Source organism: Suillus fuscotomentosus (genome assembly GCF_016647785.1).
Source record: "Suillus fuscotomentosus strain FC203 chromosome Unknown F5891scaffold_39, whole genome shotgun sequence".
Lineage (NCBI taxonomy): Eukaryota > Fungi > Basidiomycota > Agaricomycetes > Boletales > Suillaceae > Suillus > Suillus fuscotomentosus.
Window position 1 is genome coordinate 247,171 of NW_024539551.1, and position 20,177 is coordinate 267,347.

General features: G+C 46.7%; 10 protein-coding genes across 10 annotated transcripts; 7 read left to right on the plus strand and 3 right to left on the minus strand.

The window, feature by feature from the left end:
* The first annotated feature begins 188 nt into the window (after positions 1-188).
* F5891DRAFT_1043392 (uncharacterized protein) lies at positions 189-1,743 on the plus strand. The gene is made up of 7 exons (XM_041362140.1): positions 189-399; positions 456-607; positions 665-828; positions 880-1,024; positions 1,083-1,101; positions 1,155-1,290; positions 1,344-1,743. The coding sequence occupies exons 1-7, from the start codon at positions 232-234 to the stop codon at positions 1,508-1,510; spliced, it is 951 nt and encodes a 316-aa protein (XP_041224026.1). The 5' UTR covers positions 189-231; the 3' UTR covers positions 1,511-1,743.
* A 70-nt stretch (positions 1,744-1,813) lies between these two features.
* F5891DRAFT_1237343 (uncharacterized protein) lies at positions 1,814-3,900 on the plus strand (the record flags this gene model as incomplete). Its single annotated transcript, XM_041369663.1, has 7 exons — positions 1,814-1,918; positions 1,977-2,219; positions 2,276-2,397; positions 2,458-2,662; positions 2,715-3,051; positions 3,103-3,158; positions 3,215-3,900. The coding sequence occupies 7 exons, from the start codon at positions 1,814-1,816 to the stop codon at positions 3,410-3,412; spliced, it is 1,266 nt and encodes a 421-aa protein (XP_041224027.1). The 3' UTR covers positions 3,413-3,900.
* F5891DRAFT_1190836 (glycoside hydrolase family 27 protein) lies at positions 3,715-6,039 on the minus strand (the record flags this gene model as incomplete). Its single annotated transcript, XM_041367366.1, has 20 exons — positions 3,715-3,900; positions 3,961-4,047; positions 4,103-4,180; positions 4,235-4,348; positions 4,404-4,499; positions 4,558-4,612; positions 4,662-4,714; positions 4,769-4,799; positions 4,850-4,863; positions 4,924-5,009; positions 5,063-5,101; positions 5,157-5,173; positions 5,225-5,328; positions 5,379-5,391; positions 5,445-5,502; positions 5,554-5,632; positions 5,690-5,752; positions 5,805-5,821; positions 5,881-5,895; positions 5,952-6,039. 20 exons carry the CDS (start codon positions 6,037-6,039, stop codon positions 3,715-3,717), a joined length of 1,293 nt encoding a protein of 430 aa, XP_041224028.1.
* A 515-nt stretch (positions 6,040-6,554) lies between these two features.
* On the plus strand, positions 6,555-7,398 carry F5891DRAFT_1043439 (Sm-like ribonucleoprotein). The gene is made up of 3 exons (XM_041362141.1): positions 6,555-6,670; positions 6,772-6,848; positions 6,902-7,398. Exons 1-3 carry the CDS (start codon positions 6,657-6,659, stop codon positions 7,177-7,179), a joined length of 369 nt encoding a protein of 122 aa, XP_041224029.1. The 5' UTR covers positions 6,555-6,656; the 3' UTR covers positions 7,180-7,398.
* Positions 7,399-7,413: 15 nt separating this feature from the next.
* On the plus strand, positions 7,414-9,106 carry F5891DRAFT_1043440 (uncharacterized protein). Its single transcript, XM_041362142.1, has 4 exons — positions 7,414-7,656; positions 7,709-7,826; positions 7,881-8,018; positions 8,071-9,106. Exons 1-4 carry the CDS (start codon positions 7,436-7,438, stop codon positions 9,013-9,015), a joined length of 1,422 nt encoding a protein of 473 aa, XP_041224030.1. The 5' UTR covers positions 7,414-7,435; the 3' UTR covers positions 9,016-9,106.
* Positions 9,107-10,393: 1,287 nt separating this feature from the next.
* F5891DRAFT_459960 (glycoside hydrolase family 27 protein) lies at positions 10,394-13,439 on the plus strand. The gene is made up of 24 exons (XM_041371903.1): positions 10,394-10,669; positions 10,733-10,879; positions 10,935-10,949; positions 11,008-11,024; positions 11,073-11,135; positions 11,194-11,272; positions 11,321-11,381; positions 11,448-11,460; positions 11,517-11,578; positions 11,626-11,667; positions 11,722-11,738; positions 11,789-11,827; positions 11,879-11,967; positions 12,017-12,061; positions 12,112-12,127; positions 12,184-12,220; positions 12,270-12,324; positions 12,376-12,383; positions 12,431-12,518; positions 12,569-12,682; positions 12,741-12,818; positions 12,870-12,956; positions 13,016-13,218; positions 13,286-13,439. Exons 1-23 carry the CDS (start codon positions 10,597-10,599, stop codon positions 13,196-13,198), a joined length of 1,428 nt encoding a protein of 475 aa, XP_041224031.1. The 5' UTR covers positions 10,394-10,596; the 3' UTR covers positions 13,199-13,218; positions 13,286-13,439.
* A 102-nt stretch (positions 13,440-13,541) lies between these two features.
* On the plus strand, positions 13,542-13,862 carry F5891DRAFT_955469 (uncharacterized protein; the record flags this gene model as incomplete). Its single annotated transcript, XM_041375333.1, has 1 exon — positions 13,542-13,862. One exon carries the CDS (start codon positions 13,542-13,544, stop codon positions 13,860-13,862), a length of 321 nt encoding a protein of 106 aa, XP_041224032.1.
* A 154-nt stretch (positions 13,863-14,016) lies between these two features.
* F5891DRAFT_1043465 (peptidase C13 family-domain-containing protein) lies at positions 14,017-15,788 on the minus strand. The gene is made up of 7 exons (XM_041362143.1): positions 15,550-15,788; positions 15,476-15,498; positions 15,217-15,422; positions 14,988-15,162; positions 14,822-14,939; positions 14,657-14,767; positions 14,017-14,603 (listed from the first exon to the last, which is right to left on the minus strand). Exons 1-7 carry the CDS (start codon positions 15,754-15,756, stop codon positions 14,244-14,246), a joined length of 1,200 nt encoding a protein of 399 aa, XP_041224033.1. The 5' UTR covers positions 15,757-15,788; the 3' UTR covers positions 14,017-14,243.
* A 65-nt stretch (positions 15,789-15,853) lies between these two features.
* Positions 15,854-17,229, plus strand: F5891DRAFT_1043473 (HCNGP-like protein-domain-containing protein). Its single transcript, XM_041362144.1, has 6 exons — positions 15,854-15,876; positions 15,931-16,022; positions 16,094-16,133; positions 16,188-16,489; positions 16,537-16,747; positions 16,903-17,229. The coding sequence occupies exons 1-6, from the start codon at positions 15,870-15,872 to the stop codon at positions 17,064-17,066; spliced, it is 816 nt and encodes a 271-aa protein (XP_041224034.1). The 5' UTR covers positions 15,854-15,869; the 3' UTR covers positions 17,067-17,229.
* Positions 17,230-18,442: 1,213 nt separating this feature from the next.
* On the minus strand, positions 18,443-20,030 carry F5891DRAFT_1190842 (acid protease; the record flags this gene model as incomplete). The annotated part of the gene is made up of 7 exons (XM_041367367.1): positions 18,443-18,534; positions 18,600-18,746; positions 18,797-19,259; positions 19,311-19,474; positions 19,531-19,560; positions 19,619-19,788; positions 19,858-20,030. 7 exons carry the CDS (start codon positions 20,028-20,030, stop codon positions 18,443-18,445), a joined length of 1,239 nt encoding a protein of 412 aa, XP_041224035.1.
* Positions 20,031-20,177: the final 147 nt, after the last annotated feature.

Here is a 20,177-nt window from a genome sequence, read left to right on the forward strand (position 1 = left end):
CAAGCCCTAGGGATTCTCGTGGACATCGATTCAATGGATGCCAAGGCAGCCGAATCCTTGTCTGTCATCAGAGAACCTGTGAGAAGAAGATATCGTCATATATCGTTATATATCGTAATATATAGGAAAGGTTTTCGTCACATTGGAATATAAAGTGATATAAAGCAATATATGACTATGTAAAAGCACCATAATCAGCATAATCCCCAGCAAGAACTCACCGGTTTACTGATGGTCTCAACGACGTTTCATTCCATGACATCTAACCAGGCGATTGTCAATGGCCAGTTACAAGTACAGTGGGACGTGAACCTGGAACCCCTTGTGTCTCAGTATGTCCAAGATGCCGCAATCGACATATTAACAGAGGACGGTATTTTGAAGGTGCTCGACCTCGTGGTATGTATGATTGGGATCACAATGCACATCGATCAACTTGAAATTCTATTATCTAGACTGTCCTTCTAGCTAGCAAAGTTATTCCTTATCTAGACAAGACGGGTAGGGTTCTCGTACAGACATCCCCTCGCACGGCGTACGACAAAGATGCCACCGTTGCACACGCAAAGGCTCTTATCAGTGTCTTTGGCAAACACGGCATATCTAGGTGGGTAGAACATTCTAGTCCTTCTTTTAGAAGGCAGACTGATAGTGGTTCTCACAGAGATAGGGTATGTATAAAAATACCAGCCACACCTGAAAGTATCCTTGCGTGCAAGGAGCTAGAGGAAAGTGGCATCCGCACACTCGCAACTTGTTTGTTCTCTGTCCCGCAGGCTATGGCAGCATCGCAGGCGGGATGTCTCTATATTGCACCTTACTTCAATGGTAGGCTTTCCAGACTTGGTTCTATAAGTGAGATCTAATCAAAGCCTCCAGAATTACGAGTGCACTTTCCTGAAGGTTCCTCCTCATACATTGAATACAGCGACCCCGTTCGGCAGCATCCTATGTCACCGATCATATACTCCATCATCCAAGCCTTCAAAGAGAGACAAATTAGCACGACTGTGATGCCAGCGAGGTAAAAGTTGTACTTAACCCTGAAAGTATAATCCACTCAACCTGCTTTGTGCAATCAGTATCATTACAGTAGATGAGGTGAGCATTGAGATTGACGAATTCATGCATGTTCATGCATATCACTTTTGCAGGCCGTTGCTCTAACAAGACTTCGTCCGCATCATCTGACAATTTCGGACAGGGTTCTCGCTCTGCTCGCTGTTGCTCCCGGAAGATCAGATGATGAGTTGGCCGCTGTCACATTGAAAGTGATCGAAGAAAAGTCTGGTTTGTTTGTTGCATTTTCGATTTCAAACCGCAATCTCAAGTTTGAAATACAGTGTTTGATGTTGACTATCTGTCCAACAACGCAGCTGCCTTACAGATTGCACTTCCAAAAGATGCAGAAACCTCTCGAAAGATCAAAGAAGCTCTTGAAATATTCGGTCGGCAGGAGGAGAATTCGATCCAGCTCTTGCGGAAGGCGTTGTCTACTAATGAAGCCTAACCAGTGACCTCACAACTGAGTTCAATTGGGTTATCATGTTAATCACTTTGTATTATCGCATCGAAGGGGTACAAAACAAGGTGCTAATACAGTCACAGCGTTTGAATTGTACATATCTCAATCAGTTTTTCTACGTACGAGAAAGGGTGTACTTTCAATTGCTCGTATACCGACGTGACATATAGGCTCTCAATTGGTATCGTTGATGCGATGAAAATCCATGTATAAGAAAGCAGATGATTGAAGCAGTATTTGCAGTGTACGTGACTACTGTGACGTCCCGCCGTGACAGACTAGACTCAGATGGACTCCCGTGTCGAATCTACTACTGGGCTGCATGCTAGACCCGTGGCCTACATCTTCTCAGAAGACCTAGTCAAAGTGAGTACGAGTACCTACGAATCCATTGTGTGTCATCGGGTGACGTCTAATCCATTTTCTCGGATATTCTGCACCACCGTGGCAGATATCTTCACGTCTACCTTCCAATAGAAACCGTTCTCTCCTCGTCTATTCACTCGTTCACGCATATGGACTTCTGGCAACATGCACTGGTCAAGAGTCCCAACGATTCCTGGTTGTGCGACCACGGCCTGCTGGCCAGAAGGAGCTCTTGGCTTACCATACTCGTGACTATCTCGAATACGTCATGAATCAATCAAGCGATGCGCAGAACCTGCTAGAAGCTTCAGAGTTTGGGCTTGAAGACGTGCGTATACCAAACAGATTTGTCGTTTCGCGACCTGTCAATGTATCACTATGTAGGACTGCCCCATGTTTCATGGAATCAAAGACTACATCACACTAGTCGCTGGCGCTACCTTGACCGGAGCGGCTACGATTAGAAACAATATTTCGGACATAGCCATTTGCTGGGATGGCGGAAGGTAAGTGCTCGCTTAGTTCATGGCGAACTTTCCTTGGAATTTCAGTGTCATCATATACAGACATCACGCCAAAAAAGCACGGGCTTCAGGTTTTTGTTACGTAGCTGATTGCGTTCTCGCTATTCTTTTCCTCAAACGAACAATACCTTCTACACATCCGTTGAAGAAACCACGTGTGATGTATCTCGACCTTGACCTTCATTTTTCAGATGCAGTGTCACAAGCTTTTCACAAACCTGGTTCCACAACTGCTGCTCAAGTTCTTGTGCGTGCACCTCGGGTCGTTGACAATATATGACCCAAACAATTATTTTCAGACACTATCTATTCATCACGCAGCTCCAGGATTTTTCCCTCTTTCCCCCCTCGCTTCCCTTCCGGACGTCGATGATCCGGCCTTCGATCCTTTCACTTTATCAGTGCCACTTAAAGCTGGTGCATCCAACAAAACATTCCTCCGCATTTGGCCTATCGTCGAACATGTCAAGGACATCTTTCGACCTGATTTCATTATAGTTCAGTGTGGCTTAGATGGCCTAGCGGGTGATCCCATGGCAACCTTCAACTGGTCCTTAGGTGGCGAAGGCTCGCTCGGCTGGTGCATACATCGCATCATCCATGAATGGCAAGGGAAAAAAATGTTACTTGGCGGAGGTATGGTGCTACTTATCAGAACATCTTCCCGCATACCATCCTAGGCTTTAGGTGGTTATAACATGTCCAATGCCGCGCGAGCTTGGACATATCTCACTTCTGTGGCAGTATGTTTGAATCTCAGGTTCTGGCTCGTCACATGTTGATACATTGTGTCTAACAGGGAGGGATTCCGCTATCCCTAGACGCTGATATCCCCGAGTATTCTGGTTATCTCCGCTTCAAGCCGTCGTTTACGTTGGATGTACCCGCTGGCAACATGCAAGATCAGAACACGGAGGAGTACTTCCAGGCCATAGAAGCCACATATGAAGGTATACTGTCGGTACTGGACTCGCGGATGGTTCCCCCAACACTCTAAGCAATGGGTACGACGGCCGCTTGTGCTTGGTATACGTTAGACACATCGTAACAAGCCACACAGCAACAGGGCTGGGTTTCAAAATTGCTCTTGGTTCTCGGGTTGATCTCCAATCTCGTTTTGTAGATTCCTTTTATTTGAATAATTGTAGAATTGTAGGGCCGACATATCAGCTGACAACTCTAGCAAATCCGCGTGGTTTAATCCTTCGAATTTTACGTTGAATTTTGAAGTCGAGAAATATATGTACACAAATATTCATTGCGGCTACTTCCCGAGTCAGGGGCAAGACTAGACGTGGCTCATGAGTATTTCGTCCCATCCTGAGCAGTGCATTGTGAAAGAGCCTGGCCAGCACAGGGTGGCACCAACCCAGCGGGTTCATTCCCATCTTCATTGAGCAATAGCGCCACTACACCATGCGCGGGGACATTCATGGCCGTGAAGCTACGCACAGCGGTGCCGTTATTCGTGTGTGTCCACAGATCCTATCCCAAAAAAATGATCAATAATGACTACGAAGTGCCACGTGGTGTGGGAGAGCCTACCCGGACGGAATACTGGATGCCGGCGCGAATCCAAGGAGATTCGGTGAGGTTGAAAGATAGGTTAGCCGGCTCGTTCAAAGTGTTAATCTGGAGTAGATCATTATTGAAATGACTATGATACCGAGGTTCTGAGATTACGTACAAGCATGAAAACCGTTCCGTTCTCACTGGGACCACTCCAGTATTGAGCAGGGTGTGTTGCATCGTAGGTCCAGTCAGACTGTTCAGCCAACGATGTGTATGATAGAAAAACACCAAGAAGGCAGTAACGTACATTGATGCCCCAGCGGAAGGGCGAGATGCTAGTGCCATAGATGGGGTCCTGGTTAACCGCGATGATCTCTTGATTCTTCAGGATACTGAGCATTTCCTGGCTTATAGTGGCGAGCTAAACGTGAGGAGCGCTGGACGGCTGCATTGTTTGGAATGAATGAAGTACCCACGTTGGTGCCAATGAGCAAGGGGGCCTTAACAAGAGCCCACACAGTAAAGTGGGTTTTTGCTTCGTCGTACGTGAGGTCCCCATTGCCTATTTCGAGCTGTCATTTGAATGATATACTAAGTACTATTACAAAGGAGACCTTCGGTTGGACCTACCATGTCGAGATCATTGCGCCCATAGTAGCCAGTAGCTTGAGTAATGAACGACACGCTGTATTGAATATTAGGAGAAGAAGGTTTCCCGTGAAGCAGTGACTGACGAGTTGATGATACTAGAAATCGAGTTCCATTGAGGCGCAATGTCATCATCAATCTAATCATATTTCTGATCAGTTTGACGCCAGAATTTAGATGAGAGGTGACGAACTCTCCAACTGTGAGAAATTTGGGCACCCCACCTATACTTTTCCTGTGAGACAGTGATTATCAAGATGAGATTGATACTCACAACCAAACGTGACTCTGAGAAGATCGTCAGATACGTGAGATGCAATACAAATGAGTATAGGAGATGAGACTTACCCAGCCCCACTCACACAGACTGAATATTAGAGTAGTGCCAGTCTTCTTCGCTACCGCAGCGAGAGCGTCTGCCATGCGCTGGTACTCTATAGCTCAAAATGTTTAGGAAATGGACTACGGTGAGAGGATTTCTACCCACTTCCGACCATGCCCTCTCGGATGATATCATCGAATGGAACTGGAACGAAAATGGTCAGCATTGGCTGGTAGTTCCTGGTCACTGATATGCTTACTGGCGCAGTTATCATATCTAAATTGAGTTGTTAGTGACCTTCTAGTCATCCTTATGAGTAGTGCTCACTTGAGGAAGTCGAAACCCCAGGATTGAAAGGTCATTGCGTCCTGTTCCTCATGCATGAAGGAGCCAGGAAATCCGGCGCAGGTAAACCAGCCAGAGTCGGAATACTAAGACTGACAGTGAGAAATTATATTTTAGTCAGAGGTAACCTTCATACAATGCCTGCGTAGCTAGGAGGCATGTGTGAATGGTGTTGTAGTACGGACAATACATGTTCACGTACAAGCCAAGAGCATGGAGCTGATCTGTGAGTGTTCTCATGCTTGGAAACCTGATGCTATCTTTGATGAGGGTTGATTAGCACATGGATTCGATTTTTAACAAAAACCAACCCGATATGACCTCGCCAGTAGAGCTACGATCCTTCATAGCCCAGCAATCGTCAAGATTGACGTGGTTATAGCCAACATCCTACAACGAAGTAAACCAGTGAAATTTGTCTGATTTAGATGTGCCAACGATACTCACCAGGAGGCCATACTCCTTCATGTATTTCGCAGTCTGTATGATGAGAGTCTCATTGACGTTGCACTATCGAATACTACGATGAGGCCACTGTTCTTGGTTGAGAATTTTCACTTACCGCAAAAGCGTTCCAAGCTGACAGCCACAGGGACTGATTGTCAATGGTGAGCTCCTGCACTACTAACAGCACGTACCATTGTAACCCATTACTGCACCAAACACGTCAATGAAGCATCATCGCATCGGGAAGAACTGAGAAACAGACCAGGCAGTTTACCAACACCGTTCGTGATAGCATTGGCAGACGTAGCTGCAGAAAGTATACAGATTGCAGCGGTGACGAATGTCCTCATGGACAAAGTCATTAGTAACTCCCAGAGACTCTAGTCGGCATGCAATAAATCCTCAGCACTGTTCTTATAGCGATGAGCGGAGGCGGGAGTTGCCACTTGCAACGAGCTCGTGAAAATGAGCTAGTCAGGCCGGTAAAATTAATTGGCTTTTCACTCACAGTGACTCAGCCCACAAGTGTTCTTTGGTGTACGTTACTACGCACTAGGGGCCGAATTACTGTTCGGAGCAACGGGCATGCAGATTCAAAATAAGAACAAACACTAAGATTCAGTTTCCCAAGACAGCGAGCCTCTAGGAAAACATAGTAACCATTAATATTACATCGGTTCGTAATTCGGAGAATAACACTCACAGATTATAATCAAATCAACAATTATATAAATGTATGACGGGCAAAGTCAATATTGTGATTATTGAATCTTCTCGAAAGCGTCGTGGCTGATGTGATTAGTCAGGGCGTGCCCTCGCAATACAGCGGACTATGAAAAATGTATTATGCAACCGCCGATATGACGGCAAATCGATCCACCACACAAACAAGAGTCAACAGGGGCGCCGACTCGACACTCGATCAGTCTCAGACAGTACTACAGCTGCAGGATCGACGTAATCCACCATGAAGCTCGTAAGGTGAATACTGCAGACGTTTCTTTCGTCTTGGTCTGACATTTTCAAGATCACTTTCATTTTGTGCATCACAAAGATCGGGCGCTGACCCTTATTTTCATCAGATTCTTGATGAAACTCAATAATGAGACCGTGACTATTGAGCTCAAGAACGGTTCTGTAGTCCATGGCACAATTACTGGTGTGTCAGATCCGAACAAAACCAACACTACAAAATCTAAACCATTTTTACAGGTGTAGATATGCAGATGAATACCCACCTCAAAACTGTCAAAATGACAGCCCGTAATCGGGACCCAACATCCCTCGACTCCCTATCTATCCGCGGCAACAATATCCGCTACTTCGTGCTTCCTGATGCCCTCCCTCTTGATACTCTATTAGTGGATGACGCACCAAAACCCAAAGGCAGGAAAAAGGATGATGCACGCGGAAGGGGCCGTGCACGAGGGGGGTTAGTTGACCGCGGGCGCAGCCGAGGGAGGGGAAGGGGACGAGGAAGGGGTTTCTGATGGTTCAGTCCTCCCTGAAAATATCATGCTCGTATTGCATTGTCACATCTGTATATCGTGTTTCTGTTTTTTTTGCTAATGCTAAAATATTGCACCGAGCTACACATTCGCTCGATTTGTATCAGTTATTTATGAGTTATCCTGCCAGGCTTCCCGTATGGCTTGGAGTCATTTTGCAGACCATACATAATAATGTCATTGTCAAGATCACAACGAAAATGGTTCGAAAATACGTGTGGCTGTGCAAGTTTCTTTCATGCTACTGCGCCGTTTTGCGACAGCTTCAACGTCGTTGCCGCCAACGATCCGACAGCTGTTGTCTTCATTGCCACCGGCTGGCCAGGCGATTGAAGTACAATTGAATGGTTGGATCAAATCTGTACGAAGACAGAAAAATGTCACTTTCGCGGTGATTAACGATGGAAGTTGTGCTTCCGGCTTGCAAGCAGTCTTGAAGCCAGATGCTACACCACACAAGTATGTTCCCAGGGCATGTCTGAACATAGAGGTCTATAATACTGTTCCTCAGGTTAACCAATGGCGCCAGTGTCCGCATTTGTGGCAATCTGGTCCAAAGTATGGGCCGTGGACAATCATATGAACTGCAAGTTGAGGCGGTTGATATCTTGGGCGAATGTAACCCAGAGGTACGCGTTATTGATGTACAAAAGGTCGTCAATGTTAGTTGAAACTCTTTGAAGGCCTACCCTATCCAGAAGCAAGCCTTACCCGTGGAGTTTCTGAGGGACAATGCTCATCTGAGGGCCCGAACAGATATCAATGCTGCTATGCTCCGTCTACGTGACTCTGTCCTCCGGATGCTACATAGTTATTATGAGGTGCTAATGGACATCACATCGTCTGCCCTGTTGTTGACACATCCGAACCCAGGCCCAAGACTTCCATTACGTGCACACGCCCATTCTGACTTCAAACGATTGCGAGGGCGGCGGTGAAACGTTTCGTGTCTCGCCCGCTTCTTCCGCCCTTCCTTCAAAGCAATCGCCCGATCCGAGCGCACAAGCCGAGTTTTTCTCCCAGCCTGCATATCTTACTGTATCTTCGCAACTTCATCTGGAGGCCCTTGCTGCTTCCCTGTCTCGGGTTTACACGCTCTCTCCTTGCTTCCGGGCAGAACATTCCCAAACAAATAGGCACCTCGCCGAATTCTGGATGCTTGAAGCTGAATGGGCATTTATTAACCACGTCGGGGACATATGTGATGTGGTCGAGGAGTCTCTCAAACATGTCCTTCAGTGTCGATCAGAACAAGCCCTCCTTTGGAAGGATGGCGACGAAGCAAAACTCAAATCTCTGGAAGATGCATCGCGCCCAGGAATCCCCTGGACACGCATATCATATACCGATGCTGTAAATGAGCTGCAGAACTACCATGCTTCTTCTCGAGTAGGATTCGAATTCGAGCCTGCGTGGGGGAAAGCATTGCAAAGCGAGCACGAGCGCTGGGTTTCGGAACGACTTATTGGCGGTCCTGTGTTTGTCACAGACTACCCAACTTCCCTGAAACCATTCTATATGCGAGCTAATGATGACGGGCAGACTGTAGCGTGCTTTGATCTTCTAGTTCCTTCCATCGGTGAGCTCGTGGGTGGGTCGCTCAGAGAAGAGAGGTCCTCTCATTTGGTCGAGGCTATACGGAGGCATGGTCTCAAGGAGGAAGAATACGGGTGGTACGTGGATTTAAGGAAGTATGGAAGCGCACCTCATGGGGGTTATGGGCTGGGGTTCGAACGTCTGATTAGCTGGATGAGCGGGATTGAAAATGTGCGGGAGTGCATCGCGATGCCGAGGTGGGCAAAACGGATGTTGTTGTAACATATTACTCTCGTCAGCTCCTCTTGATTTAGTGGAAAAGTTACAAATCGATTTGGGCTCTGTCACAAATTTTCTTGTGAGCTATACTCTATAATCTTGAAAGCCACAGACGGGGGCGCTAAGTGATTGGAATCCTACCCTAAAGCGAGGTACGAGTGTATGGTCACAGAATAAGCTGACTGCTTCTCTTTTCGAACTGCGCACCACCAACAACCCAGGCTATATTTCCGGGCCAGAAAAATCTGGCGCCTTTTGGATTTTCTTCTCTGCCACAAACTCTGGTGAGCTCTGATGGCTCTGATCCTCGCGTGCATCTGCGTGCAATGAGGGCAAGTCCGGCGGGGAATCTGGCCATGAGTAGAGAGCACTCGAAGGTGCTACTGCACTGCTCTCTCAAGCTTACTCGTGTAGAAAGTTCACCGTTATGAACTCCCGTCAGGTTTCTCATCAGAAATCCAAGGAGGCCCGCGCCGGATGATCTAAACAGTCATCATGACACCTTTTGCCAGTGGCGAGCGAGAGTCAAGTTCGTCCTTGCTAACAACATGTGCTGCTGTGTGCATGCACTTTCGCGGACGCGAATGCCTGCAGATGCTCGCACGTACCTGGTTGCCTGCATTGACGCAGATGTTTGCATTGAATCTTGATCTGACGTGGATATGCGGCATTGTCGCGGATGCCTGTATTTACACAGATGCCCGTACTTATGCTCACGCGGACACCTTCTTACTATTTTTTTAACTGTCTCCTCATCTGGCTTCATCTTGATGTGTTGCTTTGCAGCTTTTACGATTTGGGGATCCGAAGTTCGCTTTGCTGCATCGCTACTGATTTGGGAATCGCAGGCCTCGCAGCTCACCTCGGCTCACTTTTGTAGTACAAGTTGGGGTATCGGGGGCTTTCGCCCGAAAAAACCCATCCGCGTGCAATCAATCATGCATTTTTTTTCTCATTCTCACTACGCCGTGGTCCGTTACACAACCGTACAAGAGCTCCCACAAAGTGTGGATCTTGTCTGCAGTACTGGAAAATTATTCGTTGGTTTGATTGTGAATGTCGCAAATTTCCAAAGGTTTCCAAAAGTGGGACCCCTCTTGAGCGCTGAGCTTGAGGCTTTGCAAGATCATCCGAAATGTTTCCAAGTCAATTGGAAAGGACGTAAGCGAAACTTTTGCGAAAATCTGTCCTAATCTGTCTCTGAATGAGGTTCCAAATCAGCTTGCAACTTGCAAGTATCAATTGAGCCTCGCTTGCAAGATTTTCGGGTCCGCTTCCAAGGCAGCTCGGTCAATTGAGGGCTTGCAATGCCTCATAAGGCATGCCAAACAAAAATAACTTTTTCCGACAGACCGCTCCTATAAGTCTACATATGACTGCCGGAGGAATGAACGTAGAGAATTTTCTTTGCTCTTCGAGTTCGCCATGCATGATATTTGCGTTTCCCTACGTGATATCCCATGCGTACATACATAGCTTCCGCCGTGCGAGTATCCTTATTGCTTCCGTGACCGAGTTTACCCCAAGTTTCCCCACAATATCATTGCCCATTACGCTGACAACCCCAACTGCCATCCTTCAGCTATGAAGCTGGAAGTCCCGCATATTCAAAAGAACCCTTTTGTTACCCATGGAGCTGGAGGTCCAGCATATACTGGTATGACAATTCTCGAAGCTTCACCGGGAGGCAGTGAATGTTGACCATGTCTACGTTCATAAGCTCGCTCGAAGCTTAACAGATCGTTTGTTGTCCTTCTTCCATTAGCCTTGGCTGCAATCTTGGGATATACCACATACCTCGCCCACCGTCATGATGCCCCTCACCGCGTTTCTGCTACACTGGATAACCGAGTTGCCAAACTACCAGGTGCGTTTTTCGAGATTCAGTCTTCGCCAATTCGTTCATCTTATGTGGTGATAAGTGATGGGCTATAACAGTAGGTTTCCACGTTCCGAAAAAAAGCTGTCGATACTGACCTGGCGCCTCACGCACAGCTTGGAATGCATACCATGTGAGTGGTATGGAGTTAGTTCGGAAGGTTTTAACTCAGATCTTTTAGTGCGACATAGACGAGGATCTCATCTTACAAAACGCACAGCTTATGAAATCACTCAACTTGGCGGCAAGTATCGTTCGCCGTCGGCCCTATTCAGAGTGGCTGAACTTGATATCACCACTAGGATGCTGGGTATACATATGTCAACATTGATGATTGTTATTCAGAGAAAAGCAGAAACGATGATGGTGATATTGTTGAAGGTCCAACTATTTTTTCCTGACGGTTCATATGTTAACATCCACGGCCAGACGCGACGAAGTTTCCATCTGGAATGAAGGCTCTCACAGACAAAATCCATGATCTCGGACTGTGCGTGAGATGTTATATATACATCTAAAATTGCATTTCACTGAGATTTTTCTTTGGCGCACACAGGAAAGCTGGCATCGTAAGGACCTGTCATTCAGTCATTCCTGTATCCCTGACCATGTCCCTGTCATGCAGTATAGTGATTCGGGTTGGTTCACATGCCAGCTGTATCCTGGCTCATTCCAGAACGAGGCAAGGTCAGCAATTCCGCTCCTGGTCATTACATCATGATCATATCTAGCAGAGACGCAAAACGCTTTCATGACTGGGGTTTTGATTATCTCAAGTAAGTCTCGATTTACTGACTTGAACGGCTGTTCTTGACGGTGATTATTGACAGATATGATAATTGTGCTGGTACGCGGCCTCACCTCATGCCCTTTTCGTGATTGCTCGATGTATGTCAGTTCCATTCGACAACATCACTCGGGAAAATATCATGGGAAGTATGTACTCATGTTCTTCACCTCTGTCATAATCCTCACTGACGTGTCTAGGATACGAACGTATGGCAAACGCCATTGGTGATTTTTCACTGTCGTCTGGAACACCACCCTTGATTCTGTCGATGTGCCAGTGGGGAAGGGTGAGACTCCACTTCGTTGCAATTTTTGGACTATGGACTGTTTTTGCAGGAGCAAGGCTGGACTTGGGCCCGCAGATATGGGCAGAGTTGGAGGGTGAGATAGAGCACGTATCACAAATTTTTCGAAGCTAACGGATACTTTAGACGACTGACGATATTGGTAAGCGTTCAAACTATCGAAACCTTTCACTGAGGAAGCAACTAATCGGTGGCAAGAACCGTACTGGCAATCAATCGTCAAAATATTAAACCAGTAAGGAAGCCGCGTTGCTTATCCTAGAGTAATTCATATCATCTTCCAGGAACTCGTTCTATACTTGGGCAACTGATTTCTACGGCCATAATGACATGGACATCGTTAGTCATGTTCTGTGGTGTTATTGGCTGCGCTGACACGGGTTTTTGTAGCTTGAAATGTACGTCATTGAGAGGCCGAGTATAATTGTCACCTCACAATCGACAGTGGTAATGGCCCCCTCACGTACGAAGAAGCGAAGTCCCATTTTACTGCGTGGGCGCTCTTGAAGTCACCTTTACTTATTGGCACTCATGTAAGTCCGATCCTGCTGACGAACCCTCCGCTCACGTACGTCCAACGTAGCTCGCTTCTGCTACCAAAGAAACCCTTGAGATTCTGACCAATCCAGAAATTATTGCGATCCATCAAGACTCGGTTGTAGGCACTAGCATCTCACCTTTCCGGTGGGGCATCAATGTAAGTCATTTGCTGTCAATCGGAGGTCCACGTCATTGATGTCACGTTGCATCGATAGTCTGATTGGGTCAGCAACGACACACATCCTGCACAATATTGGAGCGGAGAGAGTCAGAACGGGACTGTGTTTATGCTCGTTCGTATTTTCTTTTAAACGTGCTATTCAAATAACTCGAATTTTATACAGTTGAACACACTGGATGAGCCCGCCGACATGTTCTTCAAGCTGGCTGAATCTCCGTGGATCCGAGCTGGCAGACAATATACTGTCCGGGTAAGTTTCATATCTCATGCAGGTTGTCCGCGGCCTTCTGATTTGCTTTGTCTGTCTAGGACCTTTGGACGCATACAGACAACGGCACTGCAGTTCGCAATTTCACAGCCCATGCTGTTCCGCCGCACGGTGTCGTGGCATTGCTCCTTCAAGACGCTGGTGACGAGCCGGATGGCTTGTGGCCACCCTGTGCTGTGTTAGAGTGGTGTATGCATTCCAACGGGACTCGCATCGACGAATGAATGCTGAGGGCTTTTTCCAAGTAATGTACATAAGTCTTGTAGCACCATTGTATGTTGACAATATTTCATTGAACCTTGTATGGATAGAGGGCGACAGGATTGTTTTTTGTGCCACGCTCAAGTCATTGCCGTCTGCATCTCTTCCGAGCAGCGAGACACCTTGGTCCATTCTCATGTAGGATTTGAGGTATCCCGACAGATAGCATACTTGACAACCTGTCAAGTTGTTGGAAAACGTGGTCTAGTCATCTCTGCCGCGTGCATGTATGGCCAAATAGCATGGCCTGCCTTGAAAGTCATAAAAGCCAGCACTGACTCACCCTGAGATCAACAGGTCAACATCATGCGTCCTTCCACAGCTTTACTGACGCTCTGCTGTCTCGTCTCTCTCATTGTGGCATCACCTCTAGATGCCTACCAAAGAAATACCATCAGTATCCCGCTGAGTAGAATATCCGGAGATACAACCATAACAGATGTTGCATCGCCGGCCTTACTGGCATGCCCGGGATTGGAGGTACGTGCTATAAATGAATACAACACAAAAGTATGCTCAAGTATCGAGGAAGAACATTGGATTATTGGCGATGTATTTTTGCAAAACGTGTACACGATCTTTGATGTCGGTAACACTGAGGTCGGTTTCGCGAACCTGAAATTGTGAAGGGATACCCGGGTTGCAGCTAACAGGTTCAAGCCTCGTGGATGGGAGAATGAGATTTATTAATGTTTCCATTGTTTCAAGCTTGTTGCATACAGACAACATACAGAGATCTTATTGCTGTCATCTTGCTTGCATGTGAAGGTTCTACTGCGCGCAACTAATTCATCCGAGCTCACTCATTGTCATCGTATGAGCCAACTACTACATTATGGACGCACGTAAATCTACATATAGTCTCAGATGAGAAAGGGGCAGTGAGAAGCCAATGAGAAGCAGGATGGTACATGATGCAATGTATGAGTTATAGTGAAAGTCAAACATGGGAGTTGTGAGATTTTCACGGCCCCTGACTCAGAATAAATTAGGGCAATCGATGTGGGATTACCGCACAAAAGAAACCCAGGATACAAGACATCCTACGACAAAGATGGAGGTCCATTTTCTGACTTCTTTCCACCGATTATCCCATGCATGCGTCTCGCCTGTCAATCTCGGGAGGGAGACAACAGTCGGCGACAACACCACCGGTACAGACGGTGTGTCAGGCTTCTGGGAGGTAGGGGGCGTAGGATCATTCTCATGGTGGTTACTTGAGCCGACGATGTCCTGTAATGGGAAGGCTTCAGCTTGTGCGATGCCTCCGAAGAAATCGGTAATAAGCGTCTTGTCCAAGGGACGGCGGAAAAGATCAGACCGGATGCCTGGATGAGAGTAAATCTTCACCGGGTCATATGAATCGAACTGTCGCAATGAAGAATGAACACGCGCATCAGACCAGTTATAAAGTAGAATACCAAATCTTGCATAAATGCCTGACTCGTCTTATTTATTCCTTCCATAAATTTGAGGACGTAGTGTGTATAGCTGTCAATGACGGAGACGCCGATATCATTGTCATTTTCGTACTAGATCCACGACATCGTGAGCACTTTGAACCAAACGGAGTGTGGAATTCTTACAGAGTAAGAATTCTCTTCAATCTGAGAGGATCCAGTGGCAAGAATGTTAGGGGAATAAATTTGAGAGTACATGGTATTTGCTTGACAGGTATCAATCATGAATAAAATTTCGTTGTATCTGCTCCATCGTGAGCCTCGAATACGACAATGCGAAGGGAAAACCCACCTTTTTTTCTGCCACATTTGCTCGAATGCGTCAGCAATATCAAATGCACTTATTTCCTCTTGGTCTTGGAATTTGAGGAACTCGTTTCCTCCATGCCCAGTCATGTAGACGAAGATGTTTGAGTGGTCATCTGTCAGAAGTCTTTTTGACCGTGGCATAGAGGGATCTACCCGACCTACAACACTTTAGATGACCTTCAATTAGCCGATTAGCACTGGACCATTCATACCTGTCAATAGGCGTATGAAGTTCTCCACAGTTACTTCATAGCCACGATAGTCTACCTCGATGTTGTTGCCGTACAAGTCTAGATGCCTTCCAGCTTCTGCATAGACACTGCCAGCAAATTTGTTCCTTGCGTTACACGCTACGTCATCCGCCAACATGAGGATAATGTTGGAGTCTGGAATCCCAAGACGCTTGACGGTACGATACCTGACAGGTGCATCAGGCAGTGAGCAACTAACTCCGGGAATGGGGTGCGTTACATTCCAAGGGCATTTGCCATATGCTATAGCACAGTCTCAGAAAAGGGGGTTTATAGTGGTACAATCGTGCTCACCCTGTAGTTGAACCAGTACCGAGACGCGCATACAAGAACTGCCCAATTGTTGGTGTGTCCTGAACCTGAATCGTGTCTACTGAAGAAATCAGCTGCGCGCTCGCCAGCAGGCGCGGAAGAGCCCGACGATCCGACCGCCCACGCTACGAAACATGTTAGCAACAGCAGGCAGGCCTGCGGAAGCAGCTGGAAACGCATGGAGAACATAATTGACACTGACCAGTGAAGAGGAGGACTAGGTATTACAAACGGCAACTCGGCAAACGAAATGCAGTGCGGAGTTCTAAAACACTACAATTTGCCCTTTGTCTTTCACTCTCATGAACGGTAAACACAATTCTCTCGAACTACACGACGTCGTTATGCTCATATTTTCAATAGGTCTTCACGCCTATGGAGATGACTCGCAGAGCGACTCGGAGGAGAAAGTCGCTTCATCCTCAAAGACCAGTGTGGGAATATATCTAAATAATGTAAGAGATTCTTCACCGCAGCCTCGTGCAATCGTTTCCCTCTTTGTTGGCTGTCGTTCTTCCTGAGATAGGATAAGGCGCTGAAGAGTGTATCAAACTCATTCCCAGATGGTATGTACCGCATATCATGATGCATACATGTGCCGTGTTGAAGATGGAACCCAGCCAACTCAGCTCGCCTGCTACCAAAATCTCAAGTAATCATTCGTCGGCCTGCGCAGCAGAGAGGTCACCCTCGTGCTCATGTATCAGATGAAATTGCAGACGGTTCAGAAAGCCTTCGAGCTTTCAGTCCAGCGTCCATGCCCGATGCGTTTCCGAACACGGAACAAGTTGAAACTGGATCTCCAGAGGAGGCTGATGAAATCTCCCACCTTCGACAACTATTGAGACCACTGCCAATTCCAGGATTCACAGACTGGGGCATTTTGCCAGCGTCTTCATCTCCATATGACCCCGCAATTCAGGTGCGACTGTGCTCCCATTCATTAGGATCTTTCTGATTATCCTTCAGACTAAACTTGCGAAATTTCATACCTTGAAGCAAGATCCTGAACATCCGAAGCATTTTAACGATTCACTTATGTCCAACCGGTCCTTCCGCAATCCCCATCTATATGCTAAGTTGGTGGAATTTGTGGATGTCGATGAGCGCACGACAAATTTTTCAAAGGATATGTGGGATCCAGATGACATGCGCTCTGAATGGTTTGCGGACAGCATCGGTACGTAAACTCCCTTATTCGCATAGCACTCGTTCATGCCCTTGCCTTTGGCACCTCTTCGCACTTGGCCAATTGTTCTACAAATTGTTTCGTGGTCAATTTTTTTCTCGTGGTTCTCGGCGATACATGTGGGCGCCTGTATTTCTGCCTCAAAGCTGCGCTGCAAAAAGCTCGTTCAGAGCAAACTGCTTCCTCTCAGTCGAAGCGAACACAGATCAATTTCACGACTCCTGCAAAGGTACCACCCCATCATCCCACTCATGACAAGCTGGCCCCACGACACGGTAGCAGATTCCATCCCTACTCTCGCGCGCGCTAAGCTCGATATTCATGTATATTACCACGCATCTCTATATGTTACTCTCTCCAGGGTCCTTGAAATGTATCAGTTAGATGTGTTATCATGGTGCCCAACCCTAAATACGCTGCAATTGTCCAAGACAGTGCGTGATCAGCTCCACCGGAGTCTAGTCAACATGCAGGCGCTTCAAGTGTAGTGGTTCATGAAAAATCACATGAATAAAATTAAAATGTTCGACGATTTTGCCACTGCTTGATGACCAGCAATAATTTGGTCTGTTCTCGTGTACATAGAACCCGTAAACATCGACCATATTAATTCAAATTTTCGGGTATTGTTTCAATGCTTTCGAGCACAACACACCAAAGTTGACTACACAAAACGCAAGTGCCTCAAAGGGCAAATATATTACATGTACGTTCGACCATGCTGGTATTTCACTTCAGGTCCAAGTTTTGAATGTTCGTTTAACATTAATGGATGACTTCCCGCAGGATTTAGTGTTCTAAATTTCGTTCTAAACCTTAAAATTCGGAGGTTCGGCAAGGTGGAATTTATATCTAGAAACTCGTTCCAAACCGTAGACACGAGCTCTCAAATGAACTTTCTGATCTAATTCTACTTACTAAACTTTAAACATGGCATACAACATCACTAGCACTGATGAAGATGACGAATTACAGAGGAGGCAATGTGTATCATAACTACTTATTGGCATCAATCCTGATATTTGTCGGAGCTGAACGTTATTAACAATCACACTCAGGCTATGAACACTCTGGTTCAACGCCAACAATCAAGAACATATCTCATTCGTAGTTATTTGTGTGAGTTGGCAGGTCAAATGACTTTCGCACATGGTGCAGAATGAAGCGTACTACACTTGAAATGAACAATGATTAGCATTAAAGAGACTTGGTTGAACATACGAAAAACATTGTAAGGGTGCCAGCTAAGCGCATCACATGGAAATGCGCCGTAATCACCCAAAAAAGTCGACATTGCCAGCGCGGACATTGAAATATTGTTTAGAACGATGGGCACCCCTCTTCCAGATTAGGGTCTGGAACATGGTGCGTTTGACGTGCGGAGTTGGAAGTTGCTTACGTTCTACAGCGGCTCCTCGGCACATATGGTTTGAAACGGGTATCTGGAATTCTAAACGCTGCGGGAAGTCACCCAATGTTGGGGTTCAGATCGAGCTAATTTCGTCTACATCAGTCAGCTGACATTTGTCGGTATTCAACAAAAGGAAATCATAAACGGTGAATAATGACAGAATTGTAAGGGTATAAGGATGTATGTGATACACAGGTACCAAACCTGAAATCGAAAACGAGACATTTATGCTAAGTCCTTATGGCAAATCAAGCAGAGGATGAAGAGGTTGAGGATTATGCCAGTTCGGCAAAGCCCACTTGAGTGTTTCCCTGATCGAATACTGTGTAAACGTTCTGCAGGAAAATGCCCCCGACAACCCAAAAGTCTAAAACGGATAGATGAAAAGGAGAACTTAGCTCGCGTACATTGCGCATGATATGAAGTACTCACCAAGATCTGACATCCCAGCAATACCTCCCACGCAGTCGCTTGAACCCTCGCTCTCTGGACCAAGATTGAACGTTCCCTCTGAAACATCGAAGCCGCGCCCACCAAATGAGAATGTGGGAGTGTATGATCCGATCGTGTCGCACGGAACTAGGGAATAAGTCAATTATAAATCATCAACTGCAAAGGATCGGCCAAACTGGTATAATATGTCATTCCCTCTTGAGTACTGTTGCTTGAACCTGGAATATCCTGGTAGTATGCCTCCGCTGCAGCATCAGTTGTGATGATCATCGTGGTCCCGGTATCGATAATAGATGCGCTGTTACTGGCAACAATAGAGCCATCTCGCGAAACTGCCTCTAGATTCACCTGCCAGTAGCCTTCCTGGGTAACGGCCGTATAGGTCAAGGTGTCTTCAATGTAGAGATTGGGGTTCGTCGCTCCGATACTGAGCTCGCTCTCCCCGGCTGTAGAAGAAAGTTCGACGCTGAACACGCGTTCTGGGAGTACGCCACTGTCACTTATTGTCTCAAAGACTGACTTAGCCTCAAGACCAGATATTTCCTCAAAAGCAAAACCGAGAAGACCGTCAGGTTCGAAATCCGGATACGCGAAGTTGCTGGAGTACTCATAGGCAGCAAGGAATGCCTGGCTGGAAGCCTTAGCAAAGAAAATCAGTCTTTGCGACGTAAGAAAGAGTTATTGCGCCACCTCGTAGCCACCAAGGAACACGTCATCGCTATATTCATCTCCTATTACTCGACCTTCACCATACGAGAGGGGAACAAATTTTCCTTCGTCCTTGGCTGTAGAAGACGCGGCAGCGTGATACATCTTGTGGCCTGCGCAGTCCATGCAGGACGCAGACGGAAGGACTAACAAGAAGTGGCCTCAGGTCAAGATAAACGTCTCGTCAGGTGTATGTGCTTACAAAGGTCCGTGCTTCCTGAGTCGATAGATACTGCAGATAAAGTTCAATGAGCAATGTTCGTTCCATGCTGACAGTAGGGTTGTCTGACCGTTAAACGTCTGTGGTGGCGTGCCCACATCGATTTCGCCATACCACAGCTCAGTTCCCTGGTTGATGAGCGGAACATCACGCTCTCTTATAGAAGACCTCATCTTCGCGCTCAAAGGATGAGCATAACCGGTATTAGCTTCGAATGCAGAAAATGTCTGACGATACTTGCTGAAAGATAGAGATTGCAAGCGATCAATACGGTGGTTGAGGGCTATGAACAAAGAATTTTGAACTTACTTCGAAACGCTGAAGAGGTGTGCACTGAGAGCACTCATATCAACATGCCCGGCGACGTCAGCGCTCTTGCGGGCAAGAGGAATCCGAATAACACCGTCATTACGGCTCTTAGGCACAGCAGCAGTAATAGAGACAAGAGCCAGCAGAGAGGCAAAGGGGGATGAAAACTTCATCTTGCACTGGGAGGCAAAGACAAAGACGCGTGGCCGGTCAAAAAGAATTTTGATATTTTGATAACTGCGTGTACGTTGTTGATTATTGGCACCACTTCTACTCGGGTCACTCGCGCACTAAGGCGGCCAAATGCGGAGGTGGGCCCG

Bases quoted from the DNA above. Each gene is read 5' to 3' on its own strand.
- F5891DRAFT_1043439 (XM_041362141.1), top strand. The intron at 6,849-6,901 runs GTGTGTCAGATC...CCATTTTTACAG, and splicing joins AGTCCATGGCACAATTACTG to GTGTAGATATGCAGATGAAT.
- F5891DRAFT_1043465 (XM_041362143.1), bottom strand. From the start codon at position 15,756: ATGTTCTCCATGCGTTTCCAGCTGCTTCCGCAGGCCTGCCTGCTGTTG. The intron at 15,423-15,475 runs GTAACGCACCCC...TGCACCTGTCAG, and splicing joins ATGGCAAATGCCCTTGGAAT to GTATCGTACCGTCAAGCGTC. The intron at 14,768-14,821 runs GTAAGAATTCCA...TCGTGGATCTAG, and splicing joins TTGAAGAGAATTCTTACTCT to TACGAAAATGACAATGATAT.
- F5891DRAFT_459960 (XM_041371903.1), top strand. From the start codon at position 10,597: ATGAAGCTGGAAGTCCCGCATATTCAAAAGAACCCTTTTGTTACCCAT. The intron at 11,136-11,193 runs GCAAGTATCGTT...TATCACCACTAG, and splicing joins TGAAATCACTCAACTTGGCG to GATGCTGGGTATACATATGT. The intron at 11,968-12,016 runs GTGAGACTCCAC...CTGTTTTTGCAG, and splicing joins CGATGTGCCAGTGGGGAAGG to GAGCAAGGCTGGACTTGGGC.
- F5891DRAFT_1043392 (XM_041362140.1), top strand. From the start codon at position 232: ATGGTCTCAACGACGTTTCATTCCATGACATCTAACCAGGCGATTGTC. The intron at 400-455 runs GTATGTATGATT...TCTATTATCTAG, and splicing joins TGAAGGTGCTCGACCTCGTG to ACTGTCCTTCTAGCTAGCAA. The intron at 608-664 runs GTGGGTAGAACA...TGGTTCTCACAG, and splicing joins GGCAAACACGGCATATCTAG to AGATAGGGTATGTATAAAAA.
- F5891DRAFT_1043440 (XM_041362142.1), top strand. From the start codon at position 7,436: ATGCTACTGCGCCGTTTTGCGACAGCTTCAACGTCGTTGCCGCCAACG. The intron at 7,657-7,708 runs GTATGTTCCCAG...ACTGTTCCTCAG, and splicing joins CCAGATGCTACACCACACAA to GTTAACCAATGGCGCCAGTG. The intron at 8,019-8,070 runs GTGCTAATGGAC...ATCCGAACCCAG, and splicing joins TGCTACATAGTTATTATGAG to GCCCAAGACTTCCATTACGT.
- F5891DRAFT_1043473 (XM_041362144.1), top strand. The intron at 16,023-16,093 runs GTAAGAGATTCT...TTCCTGAGATAG, and splicing joins TGGGAATATATCTAAATAAT to GATAAGGCGCTGAAGAGTGT. The intron at 16,748-16,902 runs GTACGTAAACTC...TCTGCCTCAAAG, and splicing joins ATGGTTTGCGGACAGCATCG to CTGCGCTGCAAAAAGCTCGT.